Source organism: Mobula hypostoma, chromosome 1, assembly GCF_963921235.1.
Source record: "Mobula hypostoma chromosome 1, sMobHyp1.1, whole genome shotgun sequence".
In the NCBI taxonomy this organism is placed as follows: Eukaryota; Metazoa; Chordata; class Chondrichthyes; order Myliobatiformes; family Myliobatidae; genus Mobula; species Mobula hypostoma.
In genome coordinates, this window is record NC_086097.1 from 232,403,242 (window position 1) to 232,424,379 (window position 21,138).

Below are 21,138 nucleotides of genomic sequence, written 5' to 3' on the forward strand. Positions count from 1 at the left end.
AATGTTATTATCTTCCTGTAGTTCAGATTCACTGTGCATGAAAGTATTTCTCTTATTCTGTTTGTGACTTCTGTTACCAGAGATGCTGCTTGAAGAGATGTCATTTTTTCAGTTGATCATGTGCCTTACGGTTGTTATAGCTGGGGGTGGTAATGGGACAAGTTCTCACTACCTGTTAAATGCTTCCATGGTGTGTGCCTTAAATAGCCTCTGACAACCAAGTCCAGCATCTGCCTTATGTGTGACTTAGCTCCTAAGCCTGGCAGAACTGTTTCTACTGACAGGAGAAGGGGCAAAGCGGGTTACTGGCACCTTAAAACCAGTCACTTCAGGCAGATGGGCTCTTCAGCCGTAGTTGGCAGCTCCTCAAGGAGAAGGAAAATGATCTCAAACCTCCACTGCTTTGCGTCTATACCTACTCATGGTGAAGGCTTTGGGAGTAAACCGCAAGGGAACAATCCGGAGCTGGAGACCCTAAGACAATCGTACATTGAGTTCAATGCTGACTCGCAACTCCTGCGTTGCTGCTGGTTCCAATCTGTGTCGGTCTCTGCTGTTCCTTTGGATTCATCAGATGCATGAAGATGGGGAGCTTGCTACATTGGTAACAGCTTGCTCTCCATATTGTACTATCCAGGCTTGTGTATCTAGGCAGCCAGGATGCAACATCCATGGTCAACCCTGACTGACAGAGGCCTCACTCACTCACATGCCAGTATTCTGTACACTATAGCGCGTCACATCCGTTAGTCTTGCAGGACCATGGATCTGCGCCTGGAAAGTCTTGCTTCAGTCTGTGTTGGTAGGGCAGCGTCTGTTGTGGCTGTAGAGGCCCACACGGGAGTGATAGTCTCAGCTGCAGTGACTGCACTTGAAGGCGCTGTCCTCCAGTGTTGTCTTGGTGCTGTTTTTTCGGCAAGTGTGCTTTTCTTTAGCATCAAGCCTCAGCTTCTCTTCTCCTCTTTTTAGCCCTCCGCGTAGTTCCAGCCTCCAGCGAGAGCAATCGCTTGCAATGTCCTCCCACCTCTCGACGTTCATGTTCAGTGACTTCATGTCTCTCTTGTAGACATCTTTGAAACGAAGATGGGGCTGCCCTTGTGCTCTCTGGCTGGAGGCCAGTTCCCTGTACAGCAGGTCTTTGGGGATCCTCCTGTCTGACATGCAGTGTACGTGGCCCAGCCAGCGGAGACGGCATTGTTGGAGCAGGGTGAAGAGGCTGAGTATCTGGGTGCGGGCCAGGACCTCGTTGGTGACTCGGTCAGTCCACTTGATGTCCAGAGTGCACCTCAGGCTGCAAAGGTGGAAGGCGTTGAGACGCCGCTCTTGTTTGGAGTAGAGGCTCCAGGTCTTGCTGCCGTAAATCAGTGTGCTGAGGATGCAGGCCCTGTAGACTGCAACCTTGGTGTGCTTCATCAGCTTTCTATTCTCCCAGACTCTCTTTGTCAGCCTGGCAAATGTTGAGGCTGCTCACCCAATCCGTCTGTTGATCTCGTGGTCAAGGAAGAGGCTGTCCGTGATGGTGGAACCCAGGTATGTAAACTCGTGAACTACCTCCAGCTCGTAGTTGTTGATGTTAATGGCAGGGGGGTGCTCAACACCTTGGCCCAACATGTTGGTCTTCTTCAGGCTGATGGTCAAGCTGAAGTCCTGGCAGGCTGTTGAGAAGCTGTCCATGAGGCATTGCAGTTGCTCTTCAGAGTGTGTTGCCAGTGCCGCGTCGTCTGCAAACAACATGTCTCTGATAAGTACTTCACGAACCTTGGTTTTCGCCCTCAGCCGGGACAGACTGAACAGCCTCCCATCAAATCTGGTGTGGAGGTAGACACCATCAGTTGATGTTCCGAAGGCGTGCTTCAGCATGACTGCAAAGAAGATGCCGAACAGGGTGGGGGCAAGCACACAGCCCTGCTTCACACTGCTGCGGATGTTGAAGGCCTCCGAAGAAGAGCTGTGAAGAGCTGCCCTTCATGTCTGTGTGGAATGACTGAACTATCCTGAGGAGCCTGGGGGGAGAACCAATCCTGGCGAGGATTTTGAACAGGCTGTCTCTGCTCATGAGGTTGAAGGTCTTCGTGAGGTCAATGAAAGCAACGTACAGTGGTTGTATTTGCTCTTTGCATTTCTCTTGTAGCTGTCGAAGGGAGAAGATCGTGTCGATTGTGGAGCATTCTGACCTGAAACCACACTGAGACTCAGGATATACCTTTTCGGCTATTTTCTGCAGTCTGTTCAGGACCACGCGGGTGAAGGCCTTCCCAACGATGCTCAGCAAGGAGATTCCCCTGTAGTTGTTACAGTCGCTTCTGTCACCTTTGTTCTTATATAGGGTGATAATGTTCAAGTCTCTCATGTCTTGTGGCACTGCTCCCTCTATCCAGCACTGGCACAGTAGTTCGTGCAGGTTGTTTAGCAGGACGCCCTTTGCGCACTTGATGGCCCCAGTGGGCAGGCTGTCGATGGCTTTACTCAGCTCTTCGGCAGTCGGCAATGCATCCAGTTCCTCCATGACAGGCAGGCATTCCACGGCGTCTAGCGCGCCGACTGAGATGCTGCCTTCTCTAAAGAAGAGTTCAGAGTAATGCTCCACCCATCTCTCCATCTGCTTGCCTTTGTCTTTGATGGTCTCACCTGTTATGGTTTTCAGTGGTGCTGTCTTGCTCTGGGTTGGACCGAGGGCTTTCTTGATCCCCTCATGCACTCCACGGATGTTGCCGGTGTCAAATGATAACGAAAGCCTCCACATAGTTGCAGCTAGTAGTCTGGCTGTTTCCTGAGCCTTGCTTCTTTGCTGCCCTTAGCGCTTGCAGTGTTGCCTGGGTGGGGTGGCGTTTGTGCTCTAGTAGTGCATCACGCTTTACCTCAATGACAGCGGTGAGCTTACAGTCCTGTGTCTTGCCCCGTTCTTTCCCGAAGACCTTGAGTGCAGTGCTGTGGATAGTGTCCCTGAGAGAGTCCCATCTCTGCTGAGCATCTCCTTCTGGTGGGTCTGCAAGGAGAGCATCCTCCAGTGACTTGATGAACTCCGCCGCTTTGTCTAGGTGTTGTGTCTTATTGGCATCGATGCGCTGCTTGCCTGGAGGCTTGGCGTAGTGCATTTTCTTTGGCCAAAGTCTGATCTTGCAGCAAACCAGAGAGCGATCTGTGTCACAGTTGGCACTCTGAAAGGAGCGAGTCATGAGCACGTTTCTTGGCGTCTTGTGATTATTAGGTCTAGCTGGTGCCAGTGTTTGGAGCGGGGATGTCGCCAAGACACTTAGTGCTGAGCTTTGGTCTGGAAGTAGCTGTTGATGACACACGATTCGTGGAGCATGCAAAGCTCGAGCAGTCGTTGCCCGTTGTCATTCATGCTGCCAATCCCATGCCGCCACAGGCTGCTTGGCCAGGAGTTGTGGTCAGCACCCACTCTGGCATTGAAGTCGCCAAGTAGCAGCAACTGTTCCTGACTTGTATCATCATTGAGAGCTGGTCATAGAACTTGTCCTTTGCGTCTTGTGTAGAGTAGAGGGTTGGGGCGTAGATGCTGACAAGGTTGACAGGCCCGTCAGATGCGTGGAGTCGAAGTGAGAAAATCCTCTCCGTCCCTTTCTCACTAGGCTCTACCATCTTCAGTAGCGAGTTCCTCACGGCAAAGCCGATACCATGTTCTCTGGTTTCGTCTGAGCCCTTCTCCTGCCAGAAGAAGGTATAGTCTCTCACGTAGGGTTTCCGATCCTGTGAGACGTGTCTCTTGGAGCGTTGCGATGTCCACTTGGAGTCTCAACAGTTCATTGTTAATCACTGCTGTCTTGCGTGTGTCGCTGATCTCCCGAAGGTCATCTGATATACCAGTTGTCATGGTCCGTATATTCCAGCATCCTAGTCTGAGTGCTGGCTCCTTTCTTTGTCTTCTTGTGCTTGGTGCAGTGTTTACAGTCCGCAGTTCGGGCTACTTGTATCCCTAAGCCCCTGCACCCAGTGGAGCGGGCGGACTGTGGCGGGACAGCACCTAATTGGCAGGGGGCTGCCCTACTTGAGGCTGGCAGTAGCTGTCCAGTGAGACGCGATGGTCCCTCCCTCTGTCGAAGGCAACTCCTGGCACCTTGCTCTACACCAATCGAGCACAGGCTTATAACCGGTAAACTGCTGCTTTCCGTGTTGTGCCGTCGTGGTAAGGCAACACAACACTGGAGTGTCCTCTCCAGGGCGCAGGCCTGGGTAAGGTTGTATGGAAGACCGGCAGTTGCCCATGCAGCAAGTCTCCCCTCTCCACGACACCGATGTTGTCCAAGGGAAGGGCAAGGGCCAATACAGCTTGGCACCAGTGTCGTTGCAGGAGTGGCCAGAACGAGGTTGAAGACAACGTCGGACTGCCTTAGGGACTCCAGCTCTGGATTTGTCCTCAGGGTTTACTCCCAAAGCCTTTCCCATGAGTGGGTATGGCCGCAAATCAGAGTTTCCCTCTCTTAGATGGACTGCCTTCCCAGGCTGACGAGCTCCATCTACCCGAAGCACTGGTTTTAAGGCACCAGGACCCACCTTCGCCCCTTCTGTCAGTAGAAACAGTTCCACCGACTTAGAGGCTAAGCCACATGAAGAGGCCAGGAGTTGGACTTGGTTGTCAGAGGCTATTTGAGGCGCATGCTGTGAGGAGCACTTTTAGGTAGTGGGAGCTTGTCCCCACTACCACTCCTTGGCTTGACAACCTTAGGAACCCGCATGCCGAACTTTGGGAACCCGCAACCCGCAACCATTCCTAAGGTTGTCAAGCTGGGGAGTGGTAGTGGGGACAAGCTCCCACTACCTAGAAGTGCTCCTCACACTATAGTAGAATGCTGCTAAAATGTAAGGGTATATTTTGTATTGTGTTTTCTTATTTCGTTCTTCAGATCCACAGGAAGATGTGATCTGATTAGTCAACCTTTGCCATTTTTCTATGTCAGTTGAACTCCACTCCACCCCCCCAGTTGGTTTCTTTTAAATTAATATTAGCCTTGTATAGTGTCCGGGTGAGAGGGGTACCAGAAAGATGTGGGAATTTAAAATAAGCCATCTGTAGACATGTAAGTGATACACATGCTATAAATTGAGCAAGCTGAACAAATTCCAATTTAGATAGGTTATCTGCCAGTAATATTGGCTGTAGCAAATTACATTTGGCATTTTTGGAATTAAATTACTTTTGTAAAGATATTGATTATATTTGGAAAAGGCATACGTCCACCTGGAACTTGATTAAATAACCTGGCTAAGAACAAATTGAAGGAAAGTGAAGCCTTTTTGGATTTTGAGTTGAGCCGATTTTGGGCCATTTTCTGTGGTTTTGAAAATAGTGATTTTGAATATAAAATGTTCTTATATTAAAAACAATAGTTTAAAAAGTTTTCAAATTGTAGGGTTCATCAAGAATTGAAGTAGTGCTGTTAAGGACTTGAGTATTCATTATCACTACCAGGTTTTGAAACAGAAGGCTGATTTTAGTGATATTGAACTAAGTTGATGGTGCACTGTACTACATACAGAAATGAGCTTCAGCAAACTGACACATTTTGTACTTTTTCTGAAAGTGCTATCCAATGACAATAGAAAATAATGAGCATGTTTAAACAAACCCCGTGCTCCATTAACATTTTTCCATGATACCGGTGAAGAGTGGGTTATGATGCAAATATCTGATTCTTGTTCGAAAATATTTAGGCTTGTGTCTAACAGCTGCAAAAACAAGTATGTACTCGCATCTTATGAAGATTGAGTTATTTTAAAAAGCACATTGTCAACTTTTTCAAAATGTCATTTTAACATTTAGCAAGCTCCTGTTGAATATGATTGTCAGTTGATGTTTATTTTTCAAAAGGAACAAAGAAACTGTCTTAATATTTCAAAAAGAGTTCACATATTTTAAAACCGAAGCTGTAAGACATCTGGCTTGTTGAAGCAAGTACTGATCAGGAAATTCTTGTTTGAAACTTGTAAACTGTTTTTGTTTGAAGTGCTCATCAGGTCAGGCAGCAAAGGGGGAGAGTGAAACATCAAATGTTTTAAATTGATGACCTTTCAAGCCTTATTGTACCTTCGTGCCTGGACCAGCTTTCAGAAAGATATATCCAGTTCCTCGTCCTGCTCTTTCATGATGGACTTCAAAAATTTTTCTGTTTCAAATATGCAACTGACTACTACTGCCACAGTAGTGTAGTGGTTAGTGTGATGCTCTTACTGCTAGGGGCGATGGAGTTTGTAGTTTAATTCTGACATCATCCAAAGTAGTCTGCATGTCTTCTTTGTGAATGTGTGGGTTTCTCCCAGTCCTTCAGTTTCCTCACACAGTGCAAAGACATTTTTGTTAGTAGGTTAATTGGTTATCATAAAGTGTTCAGTGATTAGGCTATGGTTAAGTCGGGGTTGCCGGGCAGTGTGGTTCAAAGGGCGGGAAGGGCCTATTCTGTAATCCCTAAATAAAATAAAAAAATAAATATTTTGCACCTCAAAGTTTTTGCACAATGTTTGGAAAATTACACCATCTGGGTGATCTTATTTTCTCCCCAAAGCTAACTGTTCTCATACAGTAATCAGAGGAATGTGGAGCAGTCCAGTGTTACACCGTAATAGATCTGTGCTCACCACTAATGTATCTGTTGTGGTGACAGACCTGTGCCCACTACTGTTGTACACATCTTTTATTGTGATGGACTCATTCCCACCTACACTGCAGGGTTGATTAGAACTGAATTTCTGGGATTCAGAATAGTTTTGATCCCTGCTGCCACTTCTTTTGAGGACTTGCAGCTGCAGTGGGAGTTCAGAAAATGGTTAGCAAGTCCTGAACGTGGGAGAATAGGCATGGTAAACAGCTAGACAGAGCTGGAGAGGGGCTGAGGAGATGGATGCAAACTCGCTTTGCAAAACATATGAATTTTGACAGACTATTCATGTACATCAAGCTGCTTCAAGGACTAATGGAAATAAAAAACTTGTATATGTAGGGAGGGAATAAATATTGATATTCTGTTTGATAAAACTTTTTTTTAAATTGAGTGTATCTCTTTTACCTGTTTGAGTCCATGCAGGGCTGCTGCATTGTTGCATTTGGCAAGGCCTTTGTTTGCAAAATGCTCCTTTGGCAACTTTATGAATGCTGCCCCTCAATGGCTGAAAAAATATCAGTTGTTTCTTTAGTTGCTCTGTATGTGTGCCTTTCTCACTGGTAAGTGTAGATTTGTCAATGGGCAACAGGCCTTCAGAAAGCAGTGTGGTCACAACACAGCATGTTTCATTGTTATTTCATTGTTACCCCTCTCTCTACCCAGTTATATATCTAAGGCTCTTCATCAGCTTTTTTAATATTTTTCTCCTTTTAGTGCTATTATTTCTGTTGAATTTGGTCATCATGTTATCCATTTTTTTCAACATAAATATGCAAGATCACATAATTATCTAGTTTGGGTATAAACGCCACACAAAAACAAAACAGCCATCAAGTTGATGAGATTTTGAACCCGACCTTTGAGTCAACAGCCCAACCTTTTACTGTTATTCTGTAGGTCTTTTGTATACTGTGTGTCTCGTTCTTCTAAATTCAGTGCGACATTTCAGTCTTATGTTTAAAGTTGTATGTTGTCTTATTGTACAAGAACTGTATTCACACCTTTATCTTGAAAACAAGGAACCTTAACTAAACCAAACTTCTGCTTGGATTTGACAGCAGCCTGGCTTGTTTCTGCAGATCAGTTTTATTCCTCAATAACCTCTTTACGTTGAACTCTCCTTTGATGGAGACTGGTTGAACCAGTTTCCAGTTGACTGTAAAACCAGTCTGACCGGCCTGTTGTGCCAACAAATTCTGGTATGATTCCCAGTCCCAGAGAATGTTCAGACCTGCTCAACCAGTTGTGAAAAGCATATTAGGTTATCCATTGCATTTGTACATATGCCTTTGCAGAATCAGACAGGCAGAGCTGAGAAGCAGCTTTCACTGTGATCAACTGTGGTCCATGTGCGTTGCCTTCTGCAATTCACTTGTAAGAGCGTAACTTCTGACAAGAACAAGATCAAATATTCATGATTACTCAGATTTTAAGTTTAAAGGTATGTGACATAATGCTTGATGTATTTTCACTTCACTTTCAATATTAAATGTGCTTGTTTGTGGTCTGAAAGATTTTTTGGGAAGTAGAAGTAAAGGTTCTTTCTGTAAGTCTTCAAAGGACGTAGCTTGGTTATGTAAAAAAATATTACTTTTATCAAGAAAAGGTAACTGTTAATTTTCTACTTTTTTAGGATTTTTAATTTGTTACGTTTACTGTGAAATGTTTTGTTGAAAGTGTCTACGTATGACACATACTCCTGAAACTCAGAAAACAAGAGTACTTCTAGCTTTTATTTGGTAATTGATTAACCAGCTGTCCAATAGCAGGTGAGAAGCAGAAAAGAAAGGAATGGGGGCATGTTTTGTCATGTCTAACAATACTGGAAATCTCAGCATTTTAAGTAAATTACGTCTTCTGTACTGTCGCAGAGCTCCAGTTCTGCTTCATTCAATATCTGTGGTTGTAGAACACCATTGCAGTCCATGTTGTTGTGGAGATGGCAGTGACCACATTAGTTAGACCAAGTCTTCAGGTTAATTCATTATAATTGAGCACAGGAATTGCTGGCGAAGAGATTTAAACTCTAACATATTCATTTTATTTTACTTATTTGCATGATACAGCTGACCCTGCTGACCAATCATAATGTTAATTTGATATCAGATTGTCTTTGGCAGAAGAATGCACACTGCATCTGCAAATGTTGTCTCTCCACTAATATTCTAGAATTTTATCTTGAAAGAAATTGATCTAATTTCCATACAGTGGACTGGTTTGTGTCTCCATAAAATGCAGTTTCATATCGATGGCATAAGATTGGCAAGTTTGTTCACCATAACATTCCTCCCCTTCTGGATACCTTATCAGGTCTCTCATAACATCATGAAACCTCATTCAATTGCTGACTCAAGATGGGCTCAGATTAAAGATGACATGAGTTTGAACTTTTAACACTGACTTTGCAACATTTTCTTTTTCCCTGTTTCTTTCCGACAGTTGGCAAAAACCCCAGGATTTTCCCACCTCCAGCATTCTCCTTTCTGGAATTACAAACTCCAGTTCACCTAAGATTGTTCTGGCATCTGTCAGTCTCCAGCTGCTGCTCACACAAGTTTTTAACTGCTTTGTACAGTGGTAAACTTTTCCATCCTTGGCCCCTGTACTCAAGGATTAATTCCAAGTCCTTTCCTTAGCCTTCCTAAAGTCTTATTTCACTTTCTCAATCTAGGAATTGCCCCATAAGTATTTAGTTTACAGATGTGATGAGCAGTTTGGGTAGCTTTGGAGAGAGTTTGCAGCTTGGGTCTTTAAAAAAATAAAATGTTGCGCTCAGTTATTTCTTGGAATGTTTGAGGTTGTATTTGTTCCTTTACTTGAAAGCATCCATTCATTCACCTGCAGAAGGGAGGACATTGGTGGTGGGCACTGGGAAAACATTTTCTTTTAATCTCTAAAGTATTTTTATCTCATCTGTTTGGCAGGTGAAGATTGATTTAGGTGGATGTTATTCTAACTGCAGTATGTAGCTTTGAAGATCTACATACAAACTACCATGAACAGCTCCAGCGTGAGTTGTGGGAGTCCAAGCACTGGGAGCACAACTGACACTACTGTAGATTTATTTAAGGATGTTTGGACCAAACTGAAAGAATGCCATGACAACGAAGTGCAAGGTGACTATTTCAGCTCAATTAGCATCATGCTTACTTTAAATTTCCTTGAGCAAGGTGGTCTTTGTAAGGGTTTTGCTTACAATATATTAGAAAATAATGAAATAGCAAGAGAAACTTGCTCCCTGCCCCCTTGCTCGTTCCCTGTATCCCTTGCATGCACTTTTTAACCCTTAACACCTCCCCATAATAGTAAAGGTTATCCTGTTAATTTTCGTAATTCATCAGTATTTTATCTTAAAGCCATTTTATTTTTGGGGTACTTTATTTCAATTTATGCAATTATTTCATAAATGTAATAAATAATGCTCCCTCAATTCTTTTCAATTTGCTGCCTCTAGTCTTTACACTTCTTGAAATTTTGCTTAAATTGTTTTTAAGGATTGCATATCTTTTCTAGATCAAGGAATTACTGCACAGTATTATTCTTGCTGTGGCTTTGTCCACAATAAGGAATTTTTATTTATACGTAAGGCAAATATCACAAGATCAGAACCAGCCATTTGGTACAATTTCTAAAGTACCAGCCAATATAGTCTGGGCCATATGTTTCACGGATTAATCACTGTTTATAATTGCAAACAGATGCTGGAAATCCAAGCAACATATACACACAATGTTGGAGGAATTCAGCATCTATGGAAAAGAGAGTTTATAATTATGGTGTTTACATATGCCTTGGGTGGTGCTGGTGCTTACACTGAATGAAAATGTTTGTTCTTTCCTTTACGGTTTGGGGAGGAATAGGAATGGAGTTAGTATTGGGATAGATTTCCAGGGAATTTCACTCTTTAAACACGGTAACCATATACTGTAAACATATACTGTGTGACATCATTTTGCAATGTTCCTAAGGGTCTTCCTTTGCATTTCCTCAAATGAATTGGAGAACGCACACAAAAGGGTTGGGTGAGACCAGAACTAGTGGTCATGGGTTAAAGGTGAAATTTGAAGTGTTTAAGGGGAACTTCACTCAGAGGGTGGGTGAGAGTGGGGAGTGAGCTGTGGGTTCGATTTCAACATTTAAGAGAGATTTCAGTAGGTACATGGATGGGAGGGATTTGGAGGCTCGTGGTCCAGGTGTGGGTTGATGTGACTTGGCAGGATAATAGTTCGGCACAGACCTGATGGTCTGACGGGCCTGTTTCTGTGCAGTCGTGTCCCATGACTCTGTAAAATCTTGCTTTGTCTGTGGTCTTCAGTTTCTTCAAATAGTCCCTCAAAATAAGTAAGATGATCTTCGTTGAAAGAGATTCCAGTGGCTCAGAGCGGACTTGCTTGCTATTTTAGCATGAACAAGTTAAGTTCTTACCTCAACGTGCTTTATAGAATGCTGCTTAGGTCAAATTACGCAATGCTGGTGAAACCATATATAACTGTGTTAAGGTATGGAACTTCATGCTTTCCCTAACCTATTGCACATCAGAATCAGGTTTATTATCGTTGTCTTTTATGATCTGAAAATTGTACAGAACAAAGACATAAATTTACTATAAATTACAAAATAAAAAGTGCTAAAAAGGAATGTGGCATGGGCCATTCAGAAATCTGACGGCAGAGATGAAGAAACACACATCAAAGTTGCTGGTGAACCAGCAACTTTGATGTGTATTGCTTGAGTTTCTAGCATCTGCAGAATTCCTGTTGTTGGCAGAGATGAAGAAGCTGATTCTGAATGATTTAACAATCCATACCAACTTACTGATGTATCTGATTTTGGCAAAATGTAATGAGGCTAAAATCTCTGTAGAGTACCTTTAAGGCAGTAATAATTATGGCTGGATGTTTGGGATATAGTGTGCATTCACTGTGTCTACAACACATTCTTGGCTTCTGTTATCGAAGCATGACTCTGAGCCAGGTGTTGAGCCAGGAATTTACTGCTGATTTCGAAAGATATCTACCCTTCTGAAATTTCTGTAGTCAGGAACTTCAGAAAAGAAATCATCTGCTGATTCTGCCCTAATACTATTACTCAAAGTGGTTTGAATCCAAAGACCAGAGGTTGGACCAGAGCCATGGTCCAATACCATTAAGAAAGTGGTTTGTGGACCCCAGGTTGAGAAACCCTGCCCTAAACTGATAATACTTGTAGAAAGCCAGATTCCACTTTTGCAACTGCATCTGTGAAGTCAGTAGATTTCTGGGATTTGATACTTCAAGAAGCTTTTTGTTGGTGCTTTATATTACCACCAATAGGACAGGGTCTGTACCTTGCCTGGCTGTGTCATCATGGAGTCTTTACAAAATCGATCTTCATCATCCAATGAAATGAGAATGGTCATGAAACAGAAATGTGATCTGCTTAAAGAAGATGAAAGCCTTTCATTAATTATTGCATAGAGTAGTTTAGAATTTGAATGTTATAACCCCAAAACTTTTTCTCTGTCTTCTACCTTTAAAGAAGTCTCACAATAGTTTTTTTCCTATAACAATTCTTTAAATCACCAGAGCATACTATACAGATCACTTTTAATCAACCTGCATGTTTTATGAAATTGCTAAATATGTGTAATAATATTATGTTGAAAATTAGCATTACCACTTAATTGTATTTTCTTTAAGCAAGGCAATTCATGAATGAATACACTTTTTCGGGCTTCCAGCCGGGTAAAGATTGTAACCAATGTTTAGATGACAAATTCTGCAATCGTCATGAGAGATGATGCCTAGGCATATCCGGTGTTATTTATACCCCCATAGTCTGTCCCTCCTGGCTGGTTAGTCCTCATCCAATCAGGTTTCTGCTCTCCCACCTTGTTTGCAATCGAATTCCCGTTCTTACTTAGAGTGAGACCTTTATTTTAATAGCTTCCTTTATCAGGCGGTCCCAAAAGCCATTGGCATGGCACAGTAGTTTTGTGCCATCAAAGTCAATCCTATTGCCATTGCAAATCCAATGTTCTGTTACTGTCGATTTCTCCAGATAACCCAAATGGATACACCTCCTTGATGCGGGTTTCTACTGTGTGTCCCATCTGACCGATGTATGCTGCTCTGATTTCACAGGGAATCCTGCAAACACCAACTGACCTGAGTCCCAAGTCCTCTTTGACCTGCATAAGCTGTGATTTGAACTTCCTTGCTACTACTCATTTCTCCGTCCTTCAATGTAGTTGAGTGAAATGATTGAGTGAAAAGAGGGAACATAACTGCATAAAATATTTTGCCCATTCACAGCGTGAAATGCCTACACTTAATGTTTCTTAATGTTAGTTAAGGTGAAAAGCAGTTTGTCATCTGGTACATTTGTTAATGAGGTTGCGTGAAGCATTTAAATGTTTGTTAAAATCCTTTCTCATTCATCAAGTATACATTTTAAGGGTGTGGTATTAGGGCAGATGCATTTTCAGCCGTTGGGCAAGCATTTTTAAAATCTTAAACAGTGGTTAAATTCTGTGCCAAAGCTTTTAATTTTCCCATTGCTAATATCAAATTCAGGTGCAGCCAAACTACTAAAACAAAATTATATATTGAAATCCAAAAAAATACAGATGCTGGAAATTTGAAAACATAAAATGTTGAAAACACCTAGCAGGTCAGAGGTTAATTCTGTTTCTTTGTGATTATTTGCAAAATGTTATTATTTTATCCATTTTAATACTGTATATGGCTTTTGAAGTCTTTGTGCATATCATTGTACTAGTGCAGGTGTTAAGTATAAAATGGCTTGCTTAAATGTGCTACAAGCCATTTGGCTGTACTACAATGTAGTCTGTTGTGAAATTATGACTAACTGCATTTCTTTTGAGAGCTGGCCAAGATGATGTAATCTATTCATGTAATGTTTACAGCAGATAACTTGATTAGATCAATACTGACCATGACCAGGTACAATTTTAATACTAGATTGAGGCCGAAGGGACAGTTTCCTGTAATGCTAAAAATATGAAAATTGTAATGAATTTACATAATTTCCTACTTAGGAACTTAAAATTTCATTTGCTATGGCTCAGTTTGCAGCTAGTCTCTCGCTTTTTACTTTAGAGATTTATCACCACCTTTGAGGAAAATTGACATTAGCTCTGGTATATCTGGGCCATAAGTATCTGCATAATGTGATAACTCTAGTATTACTTTGGGGTCAGATCCTGCTCTCTGCTGTTTAAAAACATTTGCAGACATATTTTAAATAGGTCATAAGAGCTTATCAGAAATTCCTAGTAAACTTGTTGGAATTTATTTGTTTTAATATTTTCTTTAAAAAGTTACTTTTTAGTGGAAGAAATTTCATAAAATATAAAGCTAACAGGCGGAGGCTGCATGAGAACTCATGTTTGTATAAGCTACTTGAAAGGTCTACCATATTTGAAATCACAACCATGTGATTGTTGGAATCATTTAGTTTGGAAAGCATTTTGTTGGAAATCATGTAACTCCCTTTTCATCTCCCTCTTACCACTAATAGAAATTGGTAAGCATGTTTTAAGGTCGAGGGCTCCATATTTAGTTAACTGCTTGAAGGGGCAAGTACTATGTTTCTAATATTTTCTGATTTTGTGTATTGTCTTATCGATACGAGCCTTTGTTCTGTACTCGGGAGGAAGTGGGAGTTTTTCAGCTGCCAAGGCTACAGAGAGAGAAGGCCTGGAACCACATCCATGGCAGTGACTGTCTTGCGCTTAGGGTGTTCAGTGTAGGTGACCGCATCCCGGATCACATTCCCTATGAAGTTGGTCAACAGCAATTTTCTGCTCAATGCTGTTATTTACCTTCCACCTCTCTAATCACATTGCAGCTCTTTTTCTGTATCTTCTGGTACCCCTTCCCTGCCCATTTAGTTAAAATCCTTATCAAAATTGTTTCCCATCAGCTAATTCCAAATGCTGATGTAATTAAGATATGGTCACAAATTATGGTAAGTCTTTAGGTGCATTTTGTATTAATGGCACTATGTTTGTTTTTAATACTTAGATTTCTTAAATAAGTTCTCTTTTTTTAAAGCATGTTGAAGCTTGAATTATCTTACTCATGGATCTAATCACTTTTAGGTTACTTACTAAAAGTAACCTAACTTTTAGGCTACAGCCTATTAAATTTTAGGTTATAATAGACAACTTCAGTTTTAAATTAAGGTAGTGTTTTGTACTTTCACACTGCAGTACAGTGTTTGGCTCTGTAGGCTTCTGATAAAATTTGCAGATAGGAAAAAAATGTTGCATTAATTACCATTTTTGAGGTGACCTTGTTCGTGTTAACCCTACTGCTGCAATTTGACATTGAGTGAAGGCAGTGCCAAATATGCAGTGAGTGAATGTGTGAGAGAGAGAGGTGGGAGGGTAGGCGGTGGATGAGAGGTGACACCTTTTTACTTTTTTAAATAGCTGTTCCAACTAATTTTGGCACAGAGGGACAATTTAATGTAATGCATGGTCCAAATACACCTGGAAAAACTAAAAACATGTACAAGTTACTAATCCTCTTACTAATCCCAATATTGGTTTTGTTTTCATGTAAGGAATATTGTTGTAACTTGTATGTCAGAGTGCCTTCTTGAGCTTGCTGACTTTCTTTCTGGATACATGTGTAGCCTTTTTTTCTTGCACTAGTACAAGAGTTACACTTCTTGACCAAAGGTCCTGTTGTCTTATCGTTAATCTTGCATCTAAATATTTTTCTTGTACTAGCACCTCTATGAATATGAATAGTTCTACTGCATTTCTGCCCTTACAGCAAGCTCCCATTAAGCCAGAAGGGAGAAGAGCAGTCTCCCTGAAAATTGCTAAGTGGCTGTTTTAGAGGAAGATTGCTTTTATTTATTCAGCTTCCAGTGAAGACTCTCAGCTTTAGCATACATTTCTAGTATCCACCACACTAATCACCCACACTGTGCTGGTTGTGAAACATTAGCTTCCTAGCAGCTTTAGAATCCCTGAAGTTTTAATGTTGGGAGAAAGGCCTCTATTTTAATTATTTAATTTGTTTCGATTTGATAGGAGTTTGGGTTTGAATTACATGTTGTGCAGTACTCAACTGAGTTATTCCTCTTGTTGGAGGCTCAGATTGCGCTTGTTTCAATTTGGAATGCTTTGTTAAATGGAATGCCTGTTCATACAGGAGCTGTATTGTTGGGGAGTCTCATACCTTTAGGTGGGTGTGGACCAGGATTAAAGTTCATATCAAATGGTTTTAATTGCAGTTACCTGTTTGATAGAGCAGTTGAAAGGCTTTCTTTCCACTCCCTTCTATTTAATTATCGATTCACAAAATGGAACGAACGCACACGTACACACAGACGCGCACACACACAACACATCTACAAGTGCTGGAAGTTTATAAAACACTTGCTTTAAAAAGCTGCAAGCATGTTTTTATCCCATTTTTCAAAAAATAGAATAAAGACCATAAGATGTAGGAGCAGAATTAGACCATTCACCCCATTGATACTGCTCTGCCACTCCATCATGGCTGATGTATTATCAGTGTGGTGGAGATGCGTCTCTACCAAAGGAGGTGTAAAGTGTTCCCTCTGACCTTCAATTCACCCTTGGGCAAGGTATAGCACCTCCTGGATCAGGGTCACGTGAAGTCATGGAAGCAGGTGGGGGATGGTCGTATGAGTAGCTAGCGTATGGCTGTGCAACCACTGATGCCAGGCAGACAATCTCTGATAATGGCTGGGGTCACCTGTCTTGTAAAGGCACTTTCCAGAAGAAGGCAAGAGCAAACTATTTCTGTAGAAAATTTGTCAAGAATAATCACGGTTGTGAGACCATGGTTGTCTACATCATACAACACGGCGCATAATGATGATGGTCAATTTTCTCTCTCAGCCCCATTCTTCTGCATTCTCCACATAACCATTGATACTCTTACTACTCGAGAACCTATCAACCTCTACTTTGAATAAACCCTCCACAGCTGTCTGTTGCAACGAATTCCACAGATTCACCATCCTCTGGCTAAAAATATTCCTCCTAATCTCTGTTCTAAAGAGACATCCTTGTATTTTGAGATTGTGCCCTCTGGTCTGAGACTCACCCACTGTTGGAAACAACCTCTCCGTGCCCACTCTATCTAGACGTTTCAATATTTAGTAAGTAAACTAGTGATTACCTAATAAAATATGCATGTTTTTAGATTGAACAACTAATCATTGATATTATAAGATTTAAAAAAAATATTTTTCTTTACTTATTGGAATACAGCGTGGAATGGGCACTTCTGGCTCTTCAAGCTGTGCCTCCCAGCAGTCCCCGAATTTAAGCCTAGCCTAATCACAGGGCAATTTACAATGACCAATTAGCCTACCAACTGGTACAACTTTTGGACTGTGGGAGGAAGGAAACTGGAGCACCTGGAGGAAATCCACGTGGTCACAGGAAGAACATACAAACTCCTCACATATAGCGGCAGAAACGTGGCTAACCACTATGCTACCATGTTGCCCTTTTTACTCTATAAATTAATTGATTCACATCTAGGTTTTGCTTTGAGATAACATGCAGAACTTGATATTGTTCCTGTTGCAGGGATGTATAGGAGGCATATATTTCAATTCAGGTTTCACAGCTCTGCTGGCAACAAGATCCATTTAGCAAGCAGAACCAAATCTGTTTTGATTCAAACATGTAAGCATTTAAGCAAGTTGTGCAGAGGAGTAGAGTATCTCATGAATAACTATTATTCATTAAATATCCTCAGTTAAATGTGTTGCTTTTTATAGAAAAGAGCGTCATCGCAGCTTACAAGTAATTTGATTTATAATTACACAGAAGCATAATAAATGCAGTAGAGTGAACATCAATAGACAAATTTCAGCATTGTAAATTGAAGATCATGTGCCTGAACTTATACTATTTTACTGAATCTTGGAGCTGTCAACTAGGTCTTGCCAGAAGCTATAAAAATCACACTTGCTGTCAAGAAAGATCTAAGTTTGCACTTGTGCAGAGAGATGCTGTAGGAGAAGTACTCATTTGAGAGTGTGGGCAAGACCCACTGATATAAGCCACTCACTTGACATTATATTTTAAAAATCAATCCAAACACTGATGATATAAACAAACCACCCACTTTACATCATTCCTTTTACTCATTCGTGAGATGTGAATTATATAAAGTGACAAGGTTATTTAATCTTGCTGCGTAAGCCATTATCTGAGGAGATGTGAATGTACAATCACTACAGCTAGCAGTAAATGTCTCGGATTTTATGCCTGCATTGTGAAACATCTGCAGGAGATTGGTAATATGGCTGAGAAATTCCTGTGGAGTTATACTGGGATTAGATGAGTAATCTCTCATAATAAATTTCTCTTTTGTTAGGCGTGTCCTCAGCCAGTGAAGCATTTTCTCATTGAATTCAATTTGCCAGGGTTTCCTGTGGTCAGCAAGGTCAAATGTTGTTTTGGTGTTAAGAATGGCCATATTCGTCTCTTCTGGAATTAAGCTATTTCGCTTGAGTTTGAAATCGGGTTGGAAAGAGAAAGTGGACCAATGTGGTCTTGTAGTCTCAATCAATCACTGGTGAGCAGGTTATCAGAAAGTACTCTCTGATTGCAGTATTAATGATGCCTTCTAACTAATGGTAATTAACCAGACTGTATTAATCCTGATTTAGTTAGTCAGGACATTTGTTTACAAGTTTTCGTACACTTTTTTGTTGGATGTGAGTTTTGTTGCTGCATGGGACAGCTTGGCTAAAGAATTGCCTGGTTCTGGAGCAGATCTGTTGAGTGTTGGGATAGAGATGTTGTCAGACCTAGAGCCTTTGTACTGACAATGTGGAGTGGCTAAAGAAATACTATCCCCTTCTGGATAAAGCTGGCTACAAATAATTCAGTCTTGAGTTTACTGTAGACATGAGAAAATCTGCAGATGATGAGTCCTGCAGAAGGGTCTTGGCCCCTAAATGCTGATTCTTTACTCTTTTCCATAGATGCTGCCTGGCCTGCTGGGTTCCTCCAGCATTGCATGTATATAGCTTTTACTGTTTGGTTTTCTATCATTGTTGATGATGATGGGAATATTCCTGAAGCCTCATGTTGGCAGTTTGATTGTCTACTATTTCACAAGAGAATTCAGCAGCTTTGAAGAGTTTTGATCTGACCTGTTAGCTGATTATAGTGTTTACCACAAATGCCATTGTTATGTTATAACTGCTCGAGATTGGCATTTTCTCTGTTGCCACTTCTTTTATTTTCTTAACACATCATGAAACCTGATTGGTTCCCTAGTTTGGAAGAGAAAGTAGTCTCATGTTTCAGGAAGTAATATGTAAGGGAGCTGTTTGAATTCTTGGTCTGAACTGGGGGACTTGGCTGAATCAATCTTATTTTAGTGCAGACATGGTGCCCTCTACAAATGGGATGATATTCATGAGTAATGTGACTTCTATGAATCAAAATTTAATCTGGTAGTTTACTCCGCTCTTGTTTATTTTGTTGCCACACCATAGATGTTGTGTGACAGCTGTATCATTCAGGACTTGGACACTAAAGTGTCCAACCAGTTTACTTACTATGCCCTACTTTCTTTCATGTTTCTTGTAAGTATTGCTGCACACTGAGCAGTCTGATTTTATCATTAGTCGGAAGATGGTAGGAGGTAATCTGTAGGTTTCTTCATCTGTGTGAAGAACTGATACTCTGGGCTTAAAGTTTAATGATCTGTTTTTGAGGACTCCCAGGGTCACTCCTTCTTGCCTGTAATCCACTGGCGTATCCAGGGATGATGTAATTCGGGATATTGGCTACACTGTGTGATTCTGAGAGTCTGATTGCATCAGACTTCTGGTTTGGTCTGTGTACCTGGTTTCTCAATTTAGACATGTCTGTAGATGTTAAAGGTTTATTATATCATTGACAGGGCTGGGTGAGGCTGTTGACTCCAATATCCAGGTCAAAAACAGGTGGGCTGCCTTATTTTATCTTTGCCATTACGTGGATATCATTACTAAGATTAATCAACCTTTTCAAATATCCCTAACCACTCTGAATAGAGTGAGTGGAGAGATCCAGTTACAAAGATCCCAAGGATCTTAAGTATATGATCATCTACTAAATTACTCTTTGAACTTCAATCAATATTTGAATTTCTTTCTTGTAAAAAAAATACTTCATTCTGTAGAGAACTAGATGCGGGAGTTAAGTACGTGGGATTTAACTGGTATTTATTCATCTGGAGTAGACCCCTTTCAAAACAGGGTCATATATATGAAAGTTCTAAGTGCAGATTATCTACTGCTGTAACTAGTTTTTCAGGATATTTGCATTCAACTGTACAATTTACTATCCTGCTTCAACCTAGGTGTGTAGCAATCTAAAAGCGACTACTGTACAGTAATAATCACATAGCGAAGTATTAAAATATTGTAGCTTTTAAATTATACACTTTAATAGCTAATCAAACAATAATGTTAATCACCCCTTAGAGAGGCAAACAGGTCAGTCAGTCTTATTGGAGGCAACAGACAACGGTAATACTTGTGAGTCTACTTGTCAGAACAGCTCTTGGAAGAGCCAAAGTATTAACTTGTTTGTTCTTGCCACAAATACCAACTGACCTGCTTCATTCCAAAATTGTTTTCTGACTTTGTTCAACATTTCCAACATCTGTAGCATTTTACGTTTATGATTTCACACAATGAACGCTTCCCCTCTTCCCCCCCCCACCCCCCCCCCACACTTAATGAAGTAGAGGGATGTAATTTTAGCTAACTGCAAAATATTTCTGCATCCTATCTGTTTACTTGCCTGGTTGTAATTGTAATAATTCTTGTTGTATCTTTCTGAAATGTAATTTTATTTTTAATCACAGTACTGCAAGTAAAAGTAACCAAACTAAAGAAGGAGAGATGTTTGTAAGTATCTTAAATTTATTCTGAAACATTGTTTAATGATACACTGAATATAAGTTAAAGCTGCCCTTTCAGTGGCTTAGAAGTTAGGCCAGGAAAATTTAATGTTTATTGCCGCTAAATACTGACAGACTATGTAAAACAGCCAATGTATGATGTTGGATTTTCTGTTATCATACTTTGTTTAATTTAGAAAGGTAATTAGAGAATCATTAAAGCAAATGAGTCTATTTAGCTTCTTCCAGGTTAGTCTATTCAACCCCATTTCCTTGCTCTTTTACCACAGCCCTATAAGTTATGATGCTCTATTCGATAGGCTCTGTTTCCTGACAGTGAATTCCAGATCATAACCACTGTTCTATAAAGGAATTGTAGTTTGATTCCCTTGCCTCTGAAATACAAATGCTGACATTACATAACTATACTGATGTGCAAATATGAAATGGAGATAGTAGAGCATTTAACTTCTGAAAAATACAGATTTTAACATTGATGTTACTATTGCTAACTGTCTCTGACATTTGATTGTGTAATTGCTTTTTTTATATTAACTTTATAATACTATGAGTAGGCCACAAATAGAGAAAAGCACAGTTGTATTTTGCCC

At 40.9% G+C, this 21,138-nt stretch overlaps 1 protein-coding gene across 3 annotated transcripts in view; it reads left to right on the plus strand.

Moving 5' to 3' along the window:
* rbbp8 (retinoblastoma binding protein 8) overlaps nt 1–21,138 on the plus strand; it is a 146,751-nt gene that overhangs the window by 69,463 nt on the left and 56,150 nt on the right. For 2 of the 3 annotated variants that reach the window (XM_063066042.1, XM_063066058.1), the window contains exons 1-3: nt 7,898–8,058; nt 9,542–9,733; nt 20,492–20,534. In XM_063066042.1, the coding sequence (XP_062922112.1) occupies nt 9,613–9,733; nt 20,492–20,534 (164 nt within the window). In that variant the 5' untranslated portion in view covers nt 7,898–8,058; nt 9,542–9,612. Of the gene's footprint in view, nt 1–7,897; nt 8,059–9,541; nt 9,734–20,491; nt 20,535–21,138 lie in introns of those variants that run through there. The other variant, XM_063066051.1, reaches the window with a different exon arrangement.